At 37.5% G+C, this 23,995-nt stretch overlaps 1 protein-coding gene across 8 annotated transcripts in view; it reads right to left on the bottom strand.

Moving 5' to 3' along the window:
- The window catches only part of SBF2 (SET binding factor 2), a 232,709-nt gene that overhangs the window by 35,812 nt on the left and 172,902 nt on the right, over positions 1–23,995 (bottom strand). For 7 of the 8 annotated variants that reach the window (XM_064715108.1, XM_064715105.1, XM_064715104.1 and 4 more), the window contains exons 18-27: positions 13,890–14,060; positions 12,760–13,016; positions 11,337–11,509; positions 11,013–11,086; positions 10,442–10,637; positions 9,665–9,792; positions 7,330–7,505; positions 6,283–6,428; positions 2,353–2,551; positions 556–752 (exon numbers count right to left, since the gene is read on the bottom strand). In XM_064715108.1, coding sequence (XP_064571178.1) covers positions 556–752; positions 2,353–2,551; positions 6,283–6,428; positions 7,330–7,505; positions 9,665–9,792; positions 10,442–10,637; positions 11,013–11,086; positions 11,337–11,509; positions 12,760–13,016; positions 13,890–14,060 — 1,717 coding nt within the window. The remainder of the gene's footprint in view (positions 1–555; positions 753–2,352; positions 2,552–6,282; positions 6,429–7,329; positions 7,506–9,664; positions 9,793–10,441; positions 10,638–11,012; positions 11,087–11,336; positions 11,510–12,759; positions 13,017–13,889; positions 14,061–23,995) is intronic. The other variant, XM_064715103.1, reaches the window with a different exon arrangement.

Genomic DNA, 23,995 nt, shown 5'->3' on the forward strand with positions numbered 1-23,995 from the left:
GAAATGCAAACATAAACAGGACATAAGAATCTCTTTGATACTTTAATGAGTTTCTGGTACTCCAATTCGACCTCACATTTCCTTTTCTTCCAAAAAGAAAAATAATGGCCTAATTCTGGAATAATTTTTAAACAACTATCAGTTTGATTAAAGAAAATACTGACTCATTCTTGGCATGAAGTTAACTCTGAAAAAGCTATTAGCATGAGATGGAAATCCAGGCAGTTAGAAGTATCCTAAACACTGCCTGTGAATGATGGAAGTCAACTAATGTTATTCCCAAAATTATTGCTACCCTAATATTATACCCTTCTGAAAAACTAACTATTCTGATACATCATCTTGTGTTGGTCCAATCTCTGTCTAAATGATTAATTCATTTTTTTTTAACTGCTTTCATACCATTCAGGACTTTTACACACAGTAACTGATAACATCAGATAACCACTTATACCCTGAGACTTCTGGTTCAACCGAATCACTGATTTTCCTCTGGCAAAATCAGCATTTCCACATGAAATTCCTGCTACAGAGAGCCTGGCTGCACCAACTCACCCGTGGGATGTGTGTTCTGGGATTTGAAGAGGCCCACCACACTTTTCCCATGGAAGCCCCCAGACCTGAGGAGCAGAGTGCTGTTCTTGGTGTTCTTCCAGCACACCACAGGCAGGCGGTTGTGGCGGTAGCAGCGAGCCACCCTCTGCAGGCTGCTGTCCTGCACGGACTGAGGCACCACCAGCAGCCCAGGGTAGCTGCATGGACAGCAAAGGGGAAAAAAATAAAATAATTAAACAATTAAAACTGCTTGCAAAATGCTCAGCAATAAAAATAAAATTGCTAAAATTACAAGCTGAAAACACATCTTAATGAAATACACTTTAACTGTCAGAATGACTTTTATTTTTAAAGTAATTTTTACTCCAAGCCTAGCAGATACATTAAGCAAATTGCATTTTAAATAGAAACTGAATTATGAAAAATTTGTAAGACTCATTTTTCATCACTTTCCATTTAATGTTACATTTTACTTGGAAGTATTTTTCTTCTTAGTGCATCTCTTATCTATCATTATAATAAAGCTGTATTTTTAAGCAGGACAGAAAGCACAATTTTGAGGTACACAAATGAGGCAGTATATTGTATAATTGTATATGAAATATGAGAATTGAAAGGGAAGAATGTTAGATTGCCTAAAGTATCAAAATGAAAACAATAGTCTTTCGTTTATGGAAAAATATATTTAAATTTTACAGTTGGAGTCATTGGAACAGAGTGCTTGACACTGCATTTTTGTGTTCTGTTAAAACATTGCAATGCACTGAGAGATTAGAAAACTCGCTGACATAATACTTTAAAGATAGAAAACAAATCAAGATGGTAGTTTTGCTCATGTTAGTGAAAGAAGGATTCAAGCAATATGAAATATGATTTTCTATTGCCTCCAAAAAATAAAAAATCAACTTAAGTGCCAATTTCATGTGTTAAGAAGAAACTAAGATGAGGAACAAGAAACAGCTGTTACTAGATAACTGCTTAGTAGATAACTTTTATTCCCTCTACAATATACACTATTTCTGCAAATTCAATTCTTGGACATTTATTCAACTGCCCTCAGACAAAATAAATGTACATGCTATTTACAGTCTACACAGCAACCACAGTAATACAGCAGTAGGTAAGCATTTATATACTGAGATTTGTAATTACTTCAGATACTAGTTATATTTAAAAAAAAAGCCTAGAGAGTATTAAAAACTCATGGTTTTAGGGGAGGAAAGGGTTGTCTGCATGATGTTCAAAGCATAATGAAAATGGACAGATTTCATGCCTTCATCTGCCTTGTACTCCATGATGACTTAACGAGTACTCCAGATAAGTCAGAAAACAAGAAAGGATCTAATATTTTTCTTCTGTGTCCTTCCTCCTGGCAATTCCATTGTCCATAATGAAAGCAATGACCAGCCTAAAATGGCTCTAGAGAATGCAAAAGTCTTCAGATATGACTCATGCAGACAGGCTTTTGTATTAAAAGGAATTTTTGTGGGCAGTGTCAGCAAACTACATCAGCTTTCCCAACAAAAGAAAGGACTCAGTAACACTGATGTGCTAAAACACAGCATGTGACTTTCAGCACATGACAAACTTTGAAAGTAAATACTTTAGTGAAGTTAACTCTAACACATACTTTTTAATTTGAAGAAAATAGTTATTTATAATTGCTTATGAAGCTTGCTTTTTTATTTAGGAACAGAAGAGATGCTAAATGCAAATACAGATATAATGCAGATATTAATGCAGCTATACATACAAGTGTCTCTAGTTTCAGCTACTTCAGTGAATTGACAAACTCACCTCCTGCAAAGGGAATACATCCTGTTCAGTGCAGTTATTCTCAAGTATTCTGTTTTGGAGCGAGAGGAGTTGGTGCTGATGGTGCCCAGTCCCAAACGCTGATAGTCCCTGAAGCAGGCTCTTTCCACTAACTGCTCCATGGTTGATTTTTCTGATGCTTTCAGGGTACCACTGGTGTGCAGCTCACTGTCATCTGAAACTAAAGGGAATAATCTTCCTGGGGAGGCCAGCAGTTACACAGCAAACAATGCTACTTTATTCCAAACAAGTTTGTGCTGATCTCAGTGATGAATAGCAGGGTACAGGACATGCAAACCACAGCTTACTGAACTTATAAACACTAAAATAGTATTTTAGTCAGCAAACCTGACTACAGCACCAAGTTACCTACTGTGCTTGTGGCTGGCATGACTAACATCTCTTTGGCTAAAATCCTAGAGAAAGTTATTCACATATTCATTTGAACTGAACTGAAGACAGATAATCTTTCTTTACCAATTTACAATTTCTTTACAGAGTCATTACACATTCAAGATAAAAGTGAACTACACAATTTTTTTTAAAGCTATCTTCAGAAGAGGTAACAATCTTTTTAAGGCTTTAAATGTTTCAGTGTTGTAATTTCACAAGAGATGACTGTTGGGTTTTGAATGTCTCAGTTTCAGTGTCAGGCAGCAGCTTTCTTCAGCCGTGCATATCAGCTGACCTTTCCAAAGCAGAAAAAACTCCAACCACGACAGATAAAAAACTATGTCACAAGTTCAAACTACTCTGAAATTCAAGTCAAGCAAGGTCTTTGTACAAAACCTGCCACCTGCCTATTAGTGACACTTTCAACCATTTCCAGATAGTTCTGAGAGCAGATTTACTGCTCACAGCATGTATCAGTTACTTGCTACCACCTCAAGCATTGAAATATGTGCATATGAGACCTATTTCTTCATGGATGAGGCACTGAAAACTAAATGAGGATTCAAACTTAAAACAGGACTTTATAAAACTGGAATTCAAACTTATTTAGAAAATAAAAATTATACTATAATTAACATTTTACTGGCAGTAGACAACATTCAGAATTTACAGAAGTTGTACCTCTATATTTTTTTTTCTGTGCATCTTTAGCATAAAAGCTAAATGAAAAATTTTCTTTGCTCTTTCAGCTAAAGAAAAAAAATGTCTCTATTTGATCTAAAAAATAAACTTGAACACTCTGGATCTCCCCTCTTTTTCCTCTTTTTTCATATTTGTCATGGTAAGAAGAAGTCACACAATATCTGAAGAATGAAGTGCACTAATGAGAATCAAATTTAAATGAGCTCTAGAAATAATTCTTTTGGGTCATACAAAATCTTGGTATTTAACAGTTTTGAATGGAAAGCTGTAAGTGACTCATGATGAGGGTGTTTTTTGTGAAATATTTTTTCCTAAATGGATTTTTCTCCCATGAAAGCAGGTACATTGGTGATCAGACTTGGCAAAACACTCCCCTGTGCATAAAATGCTAAACATAAGAGCTCCTATTCATGTCCTTAAGCTGAAGAGAGAGATGAAGATATTTTGCTGTCTCAAGTTTAACATGATTTATTTGATTTTGAAAAACTAAGGAATAATCCCTCTCCTCTCTCTTACTGTTCTTGAGATATGACTGTTTTCAAAAGAAGGTTTCAGTCTCTTGTTTTATTGAACACACCCATATGACCACTATAAGTAAAAGAATTTACTAATGATTGAGATATTCTAAACCCTGAAAACAAAGAGATGAGGAGGAGTTTGAGGGAAATCAGATGTTCATTGGCAACAACTCATAACTACAGTACTGTGCTCAGTTTTCAAAATCACATTGCAAGATAGATGTGGACTACCTAAAGAAGCCTGAGAAGAGAGCAATGAAGAGGATCAGAAGTCCATCAAGACTAATAAACAAAGAACTGAAAGAAGTGCACTGATTTAACATTGAGAAGATAACAGAAAAATACTACAATAGATCATAAATACATCATGCATTGCAATCAGAATGAGGGGAATCATGTCTTCTATCAGTATACAGTGACAGAGTAAGAAATGAAGGGTTTAAATTGAAGCAACAGGATGTTTAGTCCTGCATTGTTTGTTTTCTCCAGCATTAAGGATAGTTTCAGTATTGGTATAAGCTGCCCGGAGTTGTGGAACCTTCACCTTTGAAAGCTTTTAAGAAGTCAGGCAAACACCTATGAGGAACAGATGAAGTATGCTGATCTTGCCTTGGGGCAGAGGGTTGGACTACTTGATCTCATGAAGTTCCTTCCAGCCCTATCTTTAACAATTGTTTTTTAAGTGCATCACCTGCTGTAGATGGTTCATTGTTGGCAGAGCCGCATAGTTTCCTATACTTCAGTTTTTGAGACTTGCAAACAAGTCAGAACCAAAGCCAAAGCCGCAGCAGTCAATACCAAAGGAATCACAGTGATTGCTGCCTGTGCTCTCTGTCTGGAGCAGAGCCACTGCTGCTGACAGCTCCCTACCCTGATGTGCCAGTGCTGCATGGAGAGAGCAGCAAACTCAGCCTTTGGTCACCTTAACACCTTCCCAGCCAAGACATCTGGAGAGCAGCAGGCCTAGAGACTCACAAGTTGTAATTTTAGATTTTTTTTTAGGGAAGGAAAAAAGTGACTGTCACTTATATAGCACCTGTGTTCATGGAAGAATGTTATTGTTTTGTGTATCAGCAATGCAAAAACTCTCCAAAGTTCTTCATCATCAAGAGACTGTGAATACACAGGTATGACTGTGCTTGGTGTCTCTGGGTGAAGGACACAAAACCACCCCAAAATCACCCAGGTCCAGCCTGCAGAATTGTTTCTGACCCAAAGAACATGCAACATCAGAGCACATGCTAACTCAGCACTTCAGGAAGATGATGGAAATTCCATTAAGAACATAATTTTTCAGCCCTCTAAAGACACTCCGTGTTTTCCAAAGCTTTCTTTTTGCCTATTTCTCATCACTTTATCTGGAATGAAAGAAGAGAAATAGTATTTTTAAGCTTGCCTGTAATAGCTTTCTTTCATTTCAGAGAGAACAGAGGCTTCATCCCTGCTTTAGATAGCTCTCATACATCTGTTCCTAAGTCACATGAGTTGCCTTGCTCAGTGACCAAACATTCAACAGCAAAATTCAGCTTGTTTGATGTTTGGCAGAAATTATCAGTGTTTGAAGAACGCTTCATTATCTGAGATGGCTATGTTTTTTTTAAAGAAAGAATGCTTAGAAAAAACACCACCTGTTTATGTACAGGAGAATCTGGTTCCCTCTAGTGGTTTGTTATAAATTAGCAGTGGTCCAGATAAGGATAGCCAAGCAGCATTTAGGAGAAGAGGCTTTTTGGGGAAAGTCAAACTCCACACCACCACACAAACTGCACCAAGTGCCCAAACCTCTTTTTACCTTCTACCCCAAAATAATTTCAACCAAAAATATGGGAAGTGGTATTTTCAGTAGTAACAAATTCTGCTGCTTTCAGAAATCATTTGTCAGTTCCACATCCACAAAAGTCTCCAATTCACTCCCTCTTGCACCTCACCAGTTACTGCTTCCTCATCACAGACTAGCTGCAGGTGTCAGATGTATAGAGATAAATGGAAGCTGCAGCATGCTTCTGTGCTGTTTCATCTCCATTAGCATGATGTAAAATGATCTAAAAGATATAATATCTAAATAATTTGATAATTAAAAAACAATCTACTACTTTTCTGTATCACTGAATTAAGTCAACTTCCTCTTCTCATTGCAAAAGAAAACACTCACTAAATGCACAGATTTGAAACCCTTCTCTTTCCTGTCTAGGAAAACCCTTCAATTTCTTGTTGAAGGCATTTCTCACTGACTATGAGAATGGAAGCACAACAGGACAGATTAATTAACCAACATGGACAGAGAAGTCACACTCTTTACCAGAGATATCATCCTCTTCATTCCAGCCAGGCCGATTCCCTCTCTCCTCCACTATGGTTCCTGTTTTCTTCTTCAGCAAGTACTGGCGCCCAATTGTCATCTTCCCAGCACGTTTTGCTCCCTTCACAATGCTTTTGGAGAAGGTACTGTAAATCCAAAACAACAAAAGCATTTGGAAACACTCATTTGATTCTGCCTGATAGCATTTACAGATTTCTAGAAAGAACGCAAATAAAATGGATTTAATCGTCTTTCACTTAATACAACAACTATAAACCTCAGAAAAATTGCTTCCTATGTTAATTTTTAAACAAAAATTGTATTACTTTAAGATAGATTTGTGTCCTTTTTTCTACTGGTAATGAATATCATAATTAAAGAGGTCATCTTTCTTTAGGTTTTTTTATTTTGCTAGTAATGTGATAAATCTAGAAAATTGCCAAAGTAAAGGCAGGAAAGATAGAAATTACCTTTAAGTTTTAGGATTTCATGACTAGCTTGGGATTCTATTTCCTGTGTCAACAATGCACTAATTAACAGAGAATCACAGGAGCCACCACTCTGGAATAGACCAATGATGCAGCTGGTCCAATAAAAATTAACGTGGAACATAAAATTCGAAAGAGGACCCAAAGCTCAAAGTCTAAATGAAAAACCAGTAGAGCAAATGCATAGAGTAAAATCAATTCTAATTCTCATCAAGCTTTAAGTGGCTAGGCTACTAATTATAAAGTAATACACAATCTTCTTTCCATGTTGAGATTGCAGAGCTCAAGATGCTACTTCTATTTTGTGTGTTTCAAAATGTAATAAGGTGCTCATCCAAATCTACTGCAGCCAGAAGTTTAGATCAAGAATATAATTCCTATCCCATATAAATATCTGTACCCTACCAATCTATTTGTTACTCAGGATATACAAAGAGATGCAAACTAGCAATCACTTATTTTGACATGATCTCCACTTGTGCATTGTTGTTCAGTGCATTTGGATAACACAAGGCAAGAACATCAGTAGGAAAAGAAAGGAAAGGAAGAGAGGTTGTACCGGAATGAAGTGTTCTTTTCTTTTTGTTTGGGGAGAATTATCTGTGGTGCTGTTTGCCCAGCTGCAAAGGCAAAAGTGCTGAAGATGGACTGAGGGTAACGGAACTTCATCAGCTGTTTCTTAAATATTTCCACCACTTCAGGACTGACTTCTTCATCAAATGCTACTTTAATTAACTGTGTATTAAAGACATGACATGTTAGAAACTGGAAAACAATCTGAGAATTTCAGAAATGGAAAGATTCTAAAATGTAGTAGCAAAAATCCCATACTTTCACAGTATTATGCCCTTCAGAAAATACAAATACATGTACATATGTCTCATTTATTTTGATGGCTATTACACATTTTAAGAATTTTTTATTTCTTTTTTTTAAATTTATGTCCTAATACTAAGGTATCTTCACTAGGCAGCATCTGGAATTCTCATAAGATCAAATACAAAATATTTTGGTAAATCCAAGTTGTAGTGCTGGCACTAAGACACCTACAGCAGTTCAAATTCTGGTCACATGGGACAGCTTAGCTGGGAAACAGCCTGCCAGCTCTGCCCCTACACTGGGAACTGAGGTTGGTAATGCACTTCAAAGACTCAGCAAGCCAGCAATTTCAGCATTCATATGTCACAACCATTATATTTCTATTACTTAGATGTTCCAATTTTGGCCTCACCTTGCAAAGTATAGAAAATTGCTAGTAAAAAAAGGTGATAGTCAAATCTGCTCTGTAAAAAGGAAATAACCTTGTGCTATTCAACACTGATCCATCCACTTGACTAAAAATGCTTTTTTAGTTCGTGGGGGGGGGAAGTCCCATCCAATCATCCTCTGCTGAAAGCAAATCAACAATTCAGGGAAAACAAATAAGAGACAGAAAATACGGAATCCATAAAAGGCCCAAAAGAACTCTAAGAATGCGGAGAAAACAAACAAAGAAATATCCTAGAGGTCTGTTTCTGAGCACATACCTAGACACCTTTTAAATTCCTTTGCTTGCCATCTAGGAGGTGGATTTCATCCTTGCTTTTCCAATTTCACTTGTTTTGTAAATACTTTCCAAATGACTAATGGCTCTGTTGTTCTAGGGCCTCCTTGAAAGGAGCCCTTCAGTCTTTCGGGGTTACACAGATCTGAAGTTTTAAAGATACCAAACACCATAGCTGCACACAAACCATCTGAAAATCATAATTAATAAACAAAGGGGAGGGGCTATTTCATCCCCTGTGTTGAACCCTGGCTATTACATAGGGGACAGGGAATAAACTGTTTGCGGCTTGTTTTTGTTCACATAACCTAATACAAAACTGTGCTAAACAAAAGCAAAGATGATGTTTGACCCGAGGCCAGCTCTGAAAACACTGAGCTGTGTCTGTATTTATCACATCATTGAAGCATGCTAAGTATTCTGTTAAAAGATTTCTGGAAAATAAAGGTCCTCTCAAAAGTCCACAAGAACAACTCTTTTTTTGCTTGTTTTACTCATTGGCATTCCTAATTTTGTGTTTTTGAAGAGGATACTGAAGGATGATTAGCTAAATGATGCCCATTATTGTAAGGAATTAGTAAAATGCTGTTTTGTTATGGTTTCAAATGTTGGAGTTACTGTTCTCAATGAAAATACACTTCTGCAGTCACTCAACCCAGCAAAGTATTTCATATCTTCAGCACTGCAGTCTACTTTCAGTCCATGATACAGAATTCCTTGCTTGCAGCTTCTGATCTCTTAGGGTTAAGATCAAAACCAAGAAGGAAAATTCAGGAAAGACTTCAGGATTCCTAAGTTTTACAAGCCCATCTCTATCAATTGTCCTGCAATACACACTTCTGCTGAACACACTGATGGGGATCCTACAGAAAATTCCAGGAGCTGTGCCTGTCAAATAAAGGCTCACTGGTTCTACCCTAAAGATTTCTGGAAGTGCAGCTTTCATGTGCAACATGCCATGATTTTCTGCCATGGATTTTAACAGAAAGCTGGTGAAGTGACAAACTTTAGAAGAAAGCAACATTCAGAGCTTTTCCATATTGATTCCATGTAGCTGGAGGAGAGGAAGCAGGTTCTCCCTGCTTACATGCAGGGATTCTGGACCCAAACCAGCCCTTTTCTGGTTCCAAAATAGGTGAGGAAAGCAGTGAAAGAAATCCAATGTGAAAATAGCAACCCTCTGTAAATACCAAGAGGGCCCAGAAATGCCAGGGTTTCTATGAGTTGTGCCTTGTCTGTTGACCTTACAGGGCAGAGAACCAGACTCCTCACAAATACCAGGGCAAAGTGCTGCTCAAAAATATTCTGAGCCGCCTGTAGCCACATAAATTTCCACAAAACTTCCTTTTACCTGAAAAGTGGCTGAACTGATCTGCAGCCCTTCCTGCATGCTCTGCTGCAGCTGGTTCTGGATGCTGATCTTCTTCTCCTTGGTCATGGAGGCGATGGGAAAGCTCCGGATCACGGTCTGCTCCCCAACTGAGGATACAACACAGACACTTGTCAGACCACACAACCTCTGCTCACACTGTCACTGGAATAAACAAGGGTGAATAAGTACAAAGCAACATGAACATGATGGTACAGGATTAATTTCAGGCAAAATACCTGAAAAGTTGGCAAATTCCTGAAGCGTCATTTGTAATCTGAATTTCTACTATATTTCAGCTGTAATGATTAGAAAAATATTCTCATTACTTCTGAGTCTTTCTACATAATGGAAATGCAGCCCCAAAACCGAGGTTGGTAGGGGATAAAGAAACAATTTCAAGTTTGTTTTGATTTCATAATGCAATGCATAACTTATAAACAGAAATTATATACTTGATATCATTACATATGACCATGAATTTTCCGCTTTAATACTTCTGACAATCTGCTTAGAAATAGCAATTGTTAAACTATGAAAAAATAGCATTCAGAAGAGCTGACATATTAAGAAAATAATGTTATCTCCAAGCAATAATTTTAGGTAGCATAGCAACTCATTAATATTTTTCCTTTCACTTGCTTCCAGTGTCTGAAAAAAAAACTCTTTCATGATGTTGATGCTTGAATAGGTGGACAGGCCAGCTCAAAATCCTGCCTATTTGAAGGACCACAATTACCACTGTTTGGATTTTCTTACCCAGTTGATCATGAGGAGTGCCTTTAAAAATAATTCTGTAAGTGGTAAGGAACAAAGCTCCTTCAGCAGGGAGGATATGAGGCCCTCCAAGCAGTCCTCCTGTGGCTTCCTCTCTACCATCAGGATCCAGCAGCACACGGAGACCTTCACAAACAAATTCTTCTCCTGGCAGTAAAGTTGGCCGTAGAATTTTGGGCTGATGCAAATAAATGGAAGTGTAAGTATAAAGCAGTGTTATACTTCAGGCTAGCAATAATATTTGTCATTAAAAGCTTAAAAACAAAATTGTTATGACACTTAGTCCAAAGAAGGGAGATGGAGTTTGGACTCAAGGAAGAGAAATGGGTCACAAAAAGCAGTGGGCATGCAACAGCTTGTTTATGATCAGAAGTCTGGCTCTACTAGTTTCATATTTCATGAGACCAAAGCCAAGCACTTTATTTATCACTAGTGGAAATTTTCTTTTAATGTTTTGATATTTCCTCATAACATTATGTGAGGGAAAAAAAGATGACAAGATTTAATGATTCTACTACTTGTAAAGAATACAAATATGTTTCATAACACTTGCCTTCTGTATTGGTGGAAGCCTCCTACTTTCACGATGGACAGCCTCGAGAGTCTCTATGTGCATTGCTACAATGCCTGAAAAGCAGGATAACGATTAATGAAGTCTCACACAATGGGAAAGAGGAAGCTTTCCTGTAATTAAAACTCTGATAATTCTCAAATTTTGACCCCAAGGAAATAATTATTCGACATTCAACAGCAATTACAGCCTGGAAAAGAAATCTAACACACTAACTTATCTGAAGGTAACTCAAATTAGAAAGTGCATTTGTTTAATTAGAAAAAGAAAAAATACTATAAAGCACCTCTTTGTGACAATTCCTACCTGGTATCATGCAGTGCAGACCCTTGATGTGATCCTGTGTGACCCCACTTTCTGTGCAGACCTTGTCAATAAATCTGGTGATGAAGCGCACGACAGCATTTGCAACATCATTGTTCTCTGAGTCCTCAAACCCACTCTCAGTGTCATAACTCTCTGCAACGCTGCCTGCAATGCTAAGGGCACAAATAAAAGCAGTAACAAGTGTGAACAATTCAGCTAGGGATGCACACGTGACACTTGAACAGACACTGACAATCTGTGTGAGTTTTTCCTAATTACAATTCACAAACCTTGCAGAAAGCATATGGTGGTACCACAATTACATTGTACTTTCATTGCCAAAACTTCATGAATGATGACATTGGACAATTTTCTCTCCATGAGTCCAGCACAGATAGGCCCAGAAGAGAAAAAAACAGCTTTTTGGAAGTGAGGTCTATGTTTTCCCTTCATAAAGTCAAGTAAAGTATTCGCAACACGTGGTAAGCAAATATCCAGTTATATAGTCATATATATATATATATGATCATTAATTGTATATTTAGTTTCCAGAGCAAAGCAATCAAAAGCTAAAAAGATCCTAAGGAAAATTTTTTGTGCATTAGATAAGCAAGCAAGTCAGTGGGAGATATACTTTGAATGGCTAAAAATGCCTCCCATAATAATATTTGGGGCCAAATTCATAGATTGCAACATACACCACAAGCAGTCTACTGAGCACATCCTAATGCCTGAGATTAGAGGTGTGTAGTCAGCAGAAATTAATAACTCCATGGGGAGCTTCACCCTGATAGTATTTTACTTGATGCCAATGTACTCACATAGTGTTCTATAATTTTATCAAGTGAGAATTTGTACAGAGAGGTGATAATGAAGACAATAAACAAAGAGGGAGGAAGGCTTGTTATGAAATGTCCTGGATTTGCATGCTAGGGAATGAATGGAACTGGTGTTAAACTCCTACTGCTTCCTTAGTAATTTAACCTTTGCCATTGTGGTTTAGTCCTCTTGCTTTTTGTGACCTCGGTGCCTTTCCTCCTTTGCAGCTGTTGCACAGAAATGATGATTTTATAGAAGCTATACAAATGCTGTCTTGATTTTAGGTTCATACAGTGTTTTTTTCAAGTTATATAAAAACTAAGAGTCGGCTTGGGGCTGCTGTTTTCTTTCTCACCAAACCCCATGTTTGTCTTCAACATCTGCATTTCTAGATTAAAAATTCTTACTGGGACAATACAATGTTCCTTTAAATGGAATCACCCCAGACAAAATTCTGTTATTTGAGAGGAATCATGTTAGACTTCTACTCAACTACTGAACTTGAAAGGAAGTGAAGACGCTGAAACAATCTGATATTTAGAGTACAGCCATTGTGCAAGCTGTGGCCCATCCTGCTGGATAAGCCCTGGCCTTGGGTACCCACCTGTTTGTGACAATGCTGTTGCTGCCACTCTCCCAGTCCCCAGTGGCTGATGTCCTCAGCAGCTTGTTCTTACTTGTATCCAGGGGCACCAGCAGGTAGACCATGAGGTTGGCAAAATGAATGGCCTGGCTGAAAACTGTGCTTTCCTCATTCTGGACCAGCTCCTGCTGTGTCTGTTTATTAAGGGTTGGCCATAACCTCAGCTGCTCAGCAGCCAGGTCCATTGCTGTCTTCTCCTGGTCTGCAGGAGCTTTCTCCTAGAAGACACAGAGAAAGAAATATAAAGACATAGAACAAAAAATAAAGCTCCAACAAAAAAACCCCAATGCTTGGCCAAAGCTTTACTTATTACATTCCTAATTAAATTTCTTCAGTTATTTAAATTATATTTTCATTTAAAAATAAAGAGCAAATAACTACCCTCAACAGATTTTAAGGAGAGTTATGGTTATGGGAACTGAGGTTTGAGAGCAGTTTACTGAAATGCACCAGTAGCACAAAGTGGGCAGATCTAAATAACATCATTGCTTTTAAGGTCTTTTTTATGCCATCCAATCTTCCATGTTTCTTCAGAGTGGTGATTTTAAGTGATTTTAACACAGCTGCTCTCCTCAGCTTATCCACTTAGCCCAAATAAGAACAAGCATAAATCAGATTGAGAAATAATGTGCAGCTCATGCCTAGATGTTGGCAATATTCTCCAAATTCCTAGGATGTTCAGGTGAGGGAAGCTTTTATATAAATAGCTTCCAGACCAGCTGAAACATTCATGTTTTTATATGTTGGAGTCCAATTCTAGCATTAGCTTAAAGCAAGTAGGTAGATGGCACACAGTCAAAGCAGAATAAAGGAATCTGGCAGCTGATATTAGTGACCTAAAGCCTGATGTTAAATTCATGAATGACTAGGCATCTTGCAAATGCTTTTTCCACACTAAGCTGAGCTAACATCAAATTATAATGCTTTGCAGATAAATGTAAATTTCTATCATTTCTCATGCTATTGTACACTGTGTAATACAGGAGAAAATTAAAGAAAAACATGTAAAATTGGAAAAAACATAACTCTCTGTAACCGAGAGACAGTTAATAATAAAAGTATTACTTTAATATTTTAATAAAGTCTCATACCTTTTGTTTCAACTGCACTGCATGGTTGTCATCTTTGGCTGTAAGGTAGAGGGAGCGAACTTGATTCTGCACGTTGCTATAGAAGGTTGTTTCCCAGAACTGCTGGTTAGTCCAGATAGGATGATCTTGCACACAGGTGTAAGCAAACTGACTAACCCCAGGTGCTAATTTCTGAAAGCAAAAAATGTGCAAAGTTGACAAACCAGTCCTATTATTCAATTTTTTTAAAGGCTATGACTTCAGAACTGACCCACACATATGTGCATATGTGTGATTGTGTAGCACAGACTGAAATAGGAAATATATCAACTTTTGTACTGCAATATGGGCTAGAGAAATTATCTTCAGTTTTGTCAACTTTTGTACTGCAATATGGGCTAGAGAAATTATCTTCAGTTTTGTGCCATTCAAGAAATTAACACACAGGGAGGTTGTATACAAGTCTAATGCCAGTGCCAGGCATGGTCTTCTTGATTCACAGTAGAAAAATGAGAACTGAGGTAAGAATTTTGTGATAACAGTACAGAACATATTTGTAATATAAAACATCTTCCTTGCCAACAAACTACAGTATTTTTAATAACCTAGTTGTACAACACAGAAAGCAGTATTCAAACAGATGAAAATTATTTCTCATTTTATTTAGAGCTGTAGGAATGAAATTTGAGTGTCAGCTGAGTCCTTTCGATAATCTGCATTTGTTGCAACAGCAGAAGATTAAATAAATCGTTATCTTCAGTGTTATTTACTGAACTGAATGACCCAAATCCAGTTCCTGAAAGAGTGCTAATTTGAGTATGTTCTTCGAAGTCACAAGTCTGGATCACTGTAAAGTCTCAAACAAACCCAGAATTGTTACAGCATTAGTCATTATGAATGAACCATTTTTTTCAAGTACTTCTATTTATTTAGGTTGCACTGGTCTCCCAGAGAGTTGTTTAATATTCTTGATAACAACATACAAAGAAAGGAAATTTATTTCAATGACCCAAATAATGAAATCTTTTATCATATTCTTACTTTTTAAAAAAATAAGGCCACAAAACAATGTCTTGTATACTGCATGTAGCAAAGAAGCAGGTAATCTGAATTTGTGCTTATGATTATTTCTGCAGCAGACCTGAAGAATAAAGTATATTACTGGGTGCCTCATTTAATGGCTTTCACTCACAATACTACCCATTATCTGAAACACACAATATCTAGAACTTAGATTTTATTGTAGTGATTATGTTGTGAACCACTTTCCTGGAGAGCATGAATACTACTCCATTTAATATTTGTAATTGTGGAATTGTACAGAACAGCCAGTACTTACAATATTTCCCTGGCTGGCACTTGGGCATTCAAATGGAAGGGCAGGAAATTACAACCAAAAATTTTGCAGTCTGGTTTACAGATTTCCGGTTTTGCAATTCTTCAAATTGTGTTTTCTTTACTAGGCTCCTCCAAGCACAGCATGAACTAAAAGTCCTGATCATATGCCATGTACTTATTCCCTATCAAAGGTTCTAGAAAATTCTGTATCTGAGGAAAGGCTATGTGGCATGCTAATAGAATTTACCCCACTGAAGTGCCTTCTTGTGCTTAGCCATCTATAAGTGAGCAGAATCATTTTAATTTGATCATAAAGAATTTAATCAAAATTTCTTAGTAACCTGTTAAGAAATCTGTATCTACTCAAACAATGTTCAATGTTCAATGCAGACTGAGAGAGCAGATATCTGGTTTGGTTACCACATGCCTAAGTTTCAGTTGTGGTGCAGCTTATGGCAGATCACAGGAAATGATAACTGATCTCCCAAGCCTGATCCAGCTGCTAAATCCCAGAACAGGTCAGCACAAACAGTGTCCTACTCCTCTTTGTAGGGACTGCTGGACATTCCCTTGAAAAAACCTAATCATACAAAAGACACATCACAGGGGCACAAACTGATCTGGCTCAATCATTGACCTACCTCAAAATCCAGATGCACAAAACCTGTGTTACAGAGGAATAGGGATGATGGGTAAATCATGGAATAAAAACATGCACAACATAGCTTGAAAGCAAAGGTTAGTGCTAAAGCCATGTCATGACTTTTACTTTGATTTATTATTTGTTTTTTCACTGGGACTGAATTCCCAGTCACAGCAGGTCTGCAAAAAGGGAGTATGAATGTCAAGAAGAGGGGGAAGGTAAAAGGGGGAAAGAAAGAAAAGAAAAAGGGGAAAGAAAACCAAAAGGAGAAAGGAAATAAAAAGACTGCTCAAGCCTAGCTAGTTGGTAGGGTTAACTCATGTCAATTTGTGCAGTAAATGCACACAAAGGAGTGAGTTGGCTGTCAACATCTTCAGTTGCCTTTGATGACTCAACCCACATCAGCTAATTGGGTAAACTGGGTAGAAAAGGGGTGATCTTTGACACAAACTCAAAAAGAAGTTTAAGCTCCTAAAAGTGGGTCTAAAGAAATAAAAATGGGATAAATGATTTTCACATGGGGACAAACATGACAGGAAAGCTGAGGGACTTTTAGAAGCTCTTCCTGTGCTCATAATTTAAAACCATGAACAAAACATAATTTTTAAACAATGGAGATTTATGTTCACATATAATAACGTAAATCAACACTGATAATAACAACTCCTAGACCAAATAAAAAAAAGTTTGTTTACAAAAGCATGAAAGAAAACACATCAAAAAAAGCCCAGTGATCATAAATATTATCCTTCTCATCACCTGCATGTGTTGAAACAAATGGCAAAACCTGATAGTGGCCAGAGCACAGAATCAAAATCAGGACTTGCAGTTCCTGGCTCTGACAGTTATTTTGGGCAAAATCACTTTGGATTCTCTGCTTGTTTGGGTTAGTTTGTTTGTAAAAAAAGCAGTAACAATACCAACCTCAAGAAGCACAATGTTGTTTCTGTGCAGCCTAAACCCATGCACTAAAAATACTCTTGGTACAAACACAAGCATTCCATGAAGTTTGCAGTGTCTATATTTTCTATGCTGAGAGTGCTTAGTCAGCCCATTTCCCTAGAATGGAAACTCACCTAAAACATCAAAAGGGCCCCAATGTTTACTGCTGCACTCCAAAGAATTTGCTCAGAATTTCTCCAGTTTAAGTAGAACAGTAGTTTGGGGATTTCCATCATGAAATACTACATATATAAAACACATCTTCACCTAGCTCTCCACAGGGCAGCTAAACTATACTGATATTTGTGCTCTCCCTCTGTTCCAGTAACTCACTCCTGCCAGACAGCATGAATGCAGGGGGCAGCAAAAGAATTTCCTATTTGTAAGGGAAGATTTAGGGACTGAGAGCTTAAAAGAGACCCCAGAAGAAAATAATAAAAATAGTTCTGAACTGATGAAGTCCTTATTCTAAAGCCGTCAGTATGACAGAAAGAGCATTGAGGTGTAAATTATAACAACCAGCAGAAAATCAGTCAACTTCTGCAAAGGACACTGAGTCCTTTAAACAGATTAATGAAACTTAAAACCCCCAAATGCTCCCTTCCCAAGTTCTGTATGAAACAGACCTTACCCCTATCAAAATAATGAATTACATACTACAGTTTGTGAGAACACAAAGTGGGTTTGGGACTTGCTATGTAAGACAATACAGGCAACTTCCTGAATTCAGGAATTATCTTGCCATTATTTCCACCTTACTGAGAGGTACTGGGTAACACCTGCCTAGAATTTTTTCCAAGTTCCCTACACTGGATACTCCTGATTGTAAAAATGATATTTGCAACTCAGTAAGAAACACGCAACAGTTCCAAGACTCCCAAACTTGCTGGAGGGTCCAAGCCCTCAAATAATGTCTCTGTAACATTAAATTATCTAGACTGCTTGTTTCAGGTAAAGAAAAGCATGTGTTGTGCTGGTCACTCAGCAGTTACTACCCTTTACACCACAAAAGCTTAAAGAAGGAATTTTATTATAGCAAAGCGGAGGATCTAGCTATTGATTGTGAAGTTGAAAAGTGATTTTCAAATCAAAAAGAATAAAACCCCAAGTATGAATATACCTAACTGCTTTTTTGTCTCAGTTATGGAAATGAAGGGGCAAACTCAACAGTGCACTGTTTTTTAGAGAAATCCAGTTTACTACAGAAATAAAATGTGTCTTTCTGTGTCCAACTAACAGTCTGAATTATTGATTAGGATAATCAGCTGAGAAAATGCAGCAGAACAAGTGAGGAGGATGCTGCTGAAGGCAAAGAGGAGCTTCCTCCTCAGCTCCTGGAGGAATCACTGGCTGTGGTCACCATCTGACCCCTCTGAGGAAGCCAATGCAGCACCTTTGCATGCCCAAGCTCCTACCCTCCTCTACTGGGTACACTTATCCCTGGAATCTGCAGGCTTAGAGGTCATGAGGACACAGTGCACTGCTAATTTAAAGAGCTGCTCCCTGTCCCTGCTTAGATAAACATCCAGTCAGCACCTATTGCACACCAGCAGCAGGTACCAGTTACTGCAGCCATCCCTGCCAAGAGATGCAAACCAAATTCTGCATGTTAACATGTTCCACCAGCCAGCCCTGCAGGCACATCCATGCTGCGCCCACACACATCCTGCTAAGCCCAAAAACTTCAAAGTTGTCCCCAGGATCAGCCCTCACTGAGTGACCAGCAGGACAGAGCCTTATCTACATCCCACCTGCAGATCCCCCTGCAGCACAGAGTGAACCACAGGATGGCTTGCCTTGAAGATCATCCAGTTCCAACAGCCCTGCCATAGACAGAGACACCTCCAGTCTCCCAGGTGGCTCAGAGCCCCATCCATCCTGGCCTGGAACACTTCCAGAGATGGGGCAGCCACAGCTTCTCTGGGCAACCCTCCCTCATGTCTCATCCCCCTTGCAATTAACAATTTATTCTTATTATCTAGTCTAGTTCTACCCTCTCTCACTTTAAAGCCATTACACACACATACTCCAACAAGTATAATTGTACATGAATATGTTTTCAACTCTGTGCTGCATGGATAACATCAGTCAAAAAATTCAATTCAATGGATGGCTTTCCTATTTGGTCTAAAGTATAAAATTATACCCACACATATCATGCACACAAATGTGAGGAAATGTCATAAAAGCATGAAGGAAGAGCTGCAAAGCTTCTGTTGATTTCTATCGTATTGCTTCAGAAACAAACGGTGAAATACTAAAATGAGTTTCGTCTCCAACCTGAAAATCCCGGCAACAAAAAAGAAAACAATTTGCCCCCTCTCCTGCCACCAAGCCAGACTCAAGATTGACTTCTATTTTAAAATAAAATGAGTAGTAAAGTAGCCTATTAAATTGTTTATCTACTATTATTTCAGCATGAAAAATAAAAGGAAGGTCAATTCACTCATAATTCAGTGCTACCAAATCACCGCCAGGTACACTAAACCAGCAGAGGGCAATAGAATTCTAGAATTTTGCAAAACTGGGATGTAATTCTGGATGGAGCTTTATTTACTGTATACATTTTCTGGCAAAAGTCACTTAAACATCTAATTACTCATGATCTCTAATCCCAGATTCCTGAAGGTCATGTGTAATTTACTAACCATTACTTAAAGCCATGCAGAATACCTCAGATTTCTACATGGATTTCTCAAGATGGATATATGCTAATACAAAGTTCCCTGTAACATTAAATAATACACATTATAACATACTTCTTTCTCCAAAGAGAAAAAAAAGAGATTTAAACAGTTCTGTTACACAAAGAAAGAAAGGAAACTGAAATAGTATGTTCAGGTCCCACAAAAAAGAAATTACATTTTCATACCAGAACTTCACAGTTCTAAATAAGGTTAAACTCCACAAAGTGGATGAGAAATAGTTTGATTTTTCTCTCTCTATACATCACAATGAAGTTTTGGTGTGTTAAATCCATTAGTTAAGATACAGATTTCACAAATTCTCAGTTGAAGTGTTGAATCCATCTGAAGAGTTTTTCATATTATTTTGACACAGTTATTTTGCAAATCTCCTAAAAAGTCACTGAATCCCTTTGGATCAGGTGGTTCAGCAGTGAGTGTGCACCTGTGCGTGCACTGGAATGGTGGCATTGGCTCTACCCACAAAAACAACCCACAGCAACAAAACTGTTATCCAGGTCTGTGCTCAGAAATAAACAAACCCTGTAAATCTCACAAGTTTATGGGTTTTATCCATATTCTAATAATGGTTCTTAGAATTACGGGTGACCTGATACATAACTTAAAGCCCAGCTAAGCAGAGCATCTAAGTAATCCCCCAAGGTGGTAATAAAGTAACGACTTAAGTTCTTCCATCACTTCATTCTAATGGCTCTTTAATTACTATTTTCCCTCTTCTATGGGAGCTTTCTCTATCTACCCTGGTCAAATTATTTCTGAATTTCGCTCAGTATGTAGCATTTCCTTATCTGAAGGAACTATTAAAACAATAGTCCTCAAGTAGATCTCAAGAACAGGATGAGCAAATTTGAAAGGTGTAAGGGTACAATACAGAATATAAATCGCAAATTCATAAAATTTTAACAGTAGTAGATATCATCTTGGCACTATAAATGATATATATACTACATGATCAGGTGAAAGAAAGAGGATGAGCAAAATCAGGAACCACAACACTATGAAGAATTCTGAAAGTAAGAACAAGAAAATTGAACTTGCACTCTGAGCTAAGTCATTTGAGAGACCAATCAAAATCCAGTTTGACCAACAAAGAAAATGACTGTGGAGGTGCTGAATGGAAGTGCCTTACAGAGCAGGATATTATCTGTCAGTTCTGCCAGACATTAGGTGCAGTTTGGGCACGTGCAGTGCATGAGGAAGAGGAGAGCCACACACCTGCCCTGTGAATTCTCACTGGCACAGAGTTATGAACTCATGATAATGAGCTAATGGGTATTCACAAGTTTAGAGGGCTGTGATTAATCAGAGGAAATCAAGAAGAGCATCCTACCAAGAACTCCAACTGCAGGTACCATCATGAAGGGTACAGAAGCAGCAAATGGAAAAAAATATGCAGGGATATGGATGAAAACAAGAGTAGGAGATAAAAACTCTGATTATGGGCTTAAATCACTTGGCTGTGTAAGGAAGAAAAGCATTTGTGACACATCAATTCTTTGGTCACACTCAGTTTAAATTGTTGATGAGCTATCTAGGATGGCAACTGAGACATTCACAGAGCAGCAGGCAATACACACAAATATACCAGCAATTTCTCTCCCTTACCATCTGTAAGCATTTGTTCTCTCATGTAAACATAAAATAGTGGTGCTCAAGTCATGACAGAGAATAATGCCACAATGAGATGGAACTCAATGAAGGAAATTGTGTTTTCATGCAGAAAGTTCCGTTCTACTGGGATAAGGACGTGGTGATGAGGAGGCAAAGCTGAACTTACACATATGGAAAACGCAGGGGGAACTCTGTTACTTCATTTACATTCCTTCACATTAAGCTCAGAAGTTTTACTAGATTTTAATTAAGCCACCAGAAATTCTTTCAGGGTGAAAATTCGAAGTGAATCAGAATTTCTGTAACACTGTAATCCCCCCTAGAAGTAACAACGTAAAGAGATGGGCAACAACGAACTCAAAATTCTTAAGCCAGAGTTATGTAAATCAGTTACAAATGATGTGATTCAATATAGAGGAAATGCAACAGAAAGATTTCTCCTTATTCCAGGCAATAGTGGGTCAGTCCCTCATTAACACACAATTTACTACACAATTCATCATTACGTCTCATTTTAACTGGGGGAAATTTCCTTTTTTTTTCTTCCTGACCAAGTACTGCCTCCCACAAACCACTAAGGAAAGGAACTACAGATTGCTAAATTAGGTTTTCCATTATGTTATCATTCTGGGAAAGCCATCTTCTTGAACAGAGCAACGTTACCACAGTAATTGATTTCCTAAATTCCTTGTAAAGACACATGTTATAAACATTCTCCAGTTAGTCTCTCCTATTAGCATGCTAACCTGTTGTGTTATACTTTCCTGTTTAATTTCTTTTTCCCTCACCTAAAAATAATTTTGGAAGTGAGATATGCTCTACTGTAAAGACATAAAATGTATTCTACAGGCATGTATTATGTATCTATCAGAAGCAGAGTGCACAAGTTAAAATCTTAAGGATCAGGGATGACATTTGGGTGCCTGTGTTAGTAAGGGGTAAGGCAAAAACACTCCATCATTTCTAACAAGAATCCTCAGATTCCTGTTTTAACATGAGAAATATGTTTGCTTTTACAAAAATAATTTACTGAACTATAATATTTCTACGAAAAGAACTTTTAATGGATGTAATAAAAATTTGACTGGAGGAGTGTTTGGAAATATTGACAGAACTTTGACCATTGCCTTAAAAATGCTCTTCCATGACCCCACTCATATTCATAAGCACCTGCCAAGTAACCACATTATTCTCTCTCAGAAGTCAATAAAACCCTGCTTTTACGTCATGTCTATTAAAACTCCAGCCCTAATTAACCTACTGGTGCACAGAATCACCAAGAGTAATGATTATTATGAATAATGATGACTGTCATGAATCATGAGCAATAATGATGACTCCACAGCTTCCTTCCAATTCTTCAAACTGGCTTCAAGTATTATCACTTACTTCAAATACTTGTTGTAAGCTCTTGAGGCTAAGTATCTTCATTTTTCTGTTCTTTTGTAAAAAAGCAACACCAGCAGTTCTGGTCCACAAGTAAGGCTCCTGGATTTTCCAGGAATGTAAATAATGCTCATATAGACACTCGATAATGTTGTAAATGTTCCTTTGTGGTTCAGCTTATTCTCTATTATCCATTACATGATACATCCATGTTCCTTTTAAGCAGGCAAGTTAATGTATTTTTATATTACAGGGATTAGCATTCTGAGAATGATAAATAAAATAATTTTAGTACTAAAAATAATGTTACTTAATACTATTTCAGTCACAAAAACATTTCCATAGACTAAGATAGTATCAGAACTGGCAGAATAGAGATACAAAAAGAAAATTAATGGAAGCAGACAAAACTCCTTGCCAAGACAATAAAGGAAGTCTTTCACGATGGGAGTTTCCTAAATTAAAGCCAGCAATTCAAGAGTGAAGAATTTTAAAGTAGAAGTGATTTTAATCCAAGCACACCAGAAAGTTTTAGAAGGAAGCACAATAACTAGGTGCAAGAATGAAAATATTTCAGGGTAGACAGCTAACATATTACAGAAAGTCTTCCTAGCTTTCTAGGAAGCTAAAAGCATGCTGCTGATTATGAGAATTACTTGGGACAATCACAGTTGTGCAGAAATTAAAGTTAAAAATCAAAACTCATGTTAAATGTAAAAAACCCCACTAATTTTGCTTTTTAAATTACCTGCATCATCCAATAGCTTTATGCAATTCCCTGGTATTTACACAAATTCTAAAATATACACTAATGTAATATTGTCATTGAGTAACACAGATAATGTTAGTACCAAATTATGCCACTGTTTCCCAATATTCCACAGATTCCAGCTGATACTAACTGTAAAATCTGCCTGACAATGACACAAAAATGCAATCAACTCTTCACCCATCACCACAGATTTTCCCTATGAGCCTTTCATGGAGTGGAGTATCTTCCCTGTGACTTCACAGCTGCTGCTACACAACAAAAGAGCACATTTCAAATTATGAAGCTTCTGTTACATAATTAACCTTGAATTGGGTCTCTCTTGGAAGTGGGGGGGGGGGGTGTCATGATAATGATTAAAATATTATAAACTGTTCTGAATTTCACTAGTTCTGCCTCCAATCTTCAGAGAAAGCCTTCATCCATGAAATTGGGAATCCCTCCTACACCCAGCTCCAGGCTCTGGAGTTGAGCACTCATTTACTCAGGAGGCATTTCAAGGAGTAAAGGCTTTCTTCCATTGAGTATCTGCCATAACTGTTACTGAAACCTGGTAATCCATTTCAGCTAGGGAAGTACACACTCAAATTGCTTTCATTTTATTACTGTGCTATGCGAAACACATATAATTCACTACGGAAAGCATTCAAATGATATCTATTGGTGCATTAACACAAAATACTTCCAGTTTCACATTTTTTTATTAATTTAGCTTCTTACTTAACTCACAATT

The sequence above is a fragment of the Zonotrichia leucophrys genome, chromosome 5, assembly GCF_028769735.1.
Source record: "Zonotrichia leucophrys gambelii isolate GWCS_2022_RI chromosome 5, RI_Zleu_2.0, whole genome shotgun sequence".
Taxonomy (NCBI): Eukaryota; Metazoa; Chordata; class Aves; order Passeriformes; family Passerellidae; genus Zonotrichia; species Zonotrichia leucophrys.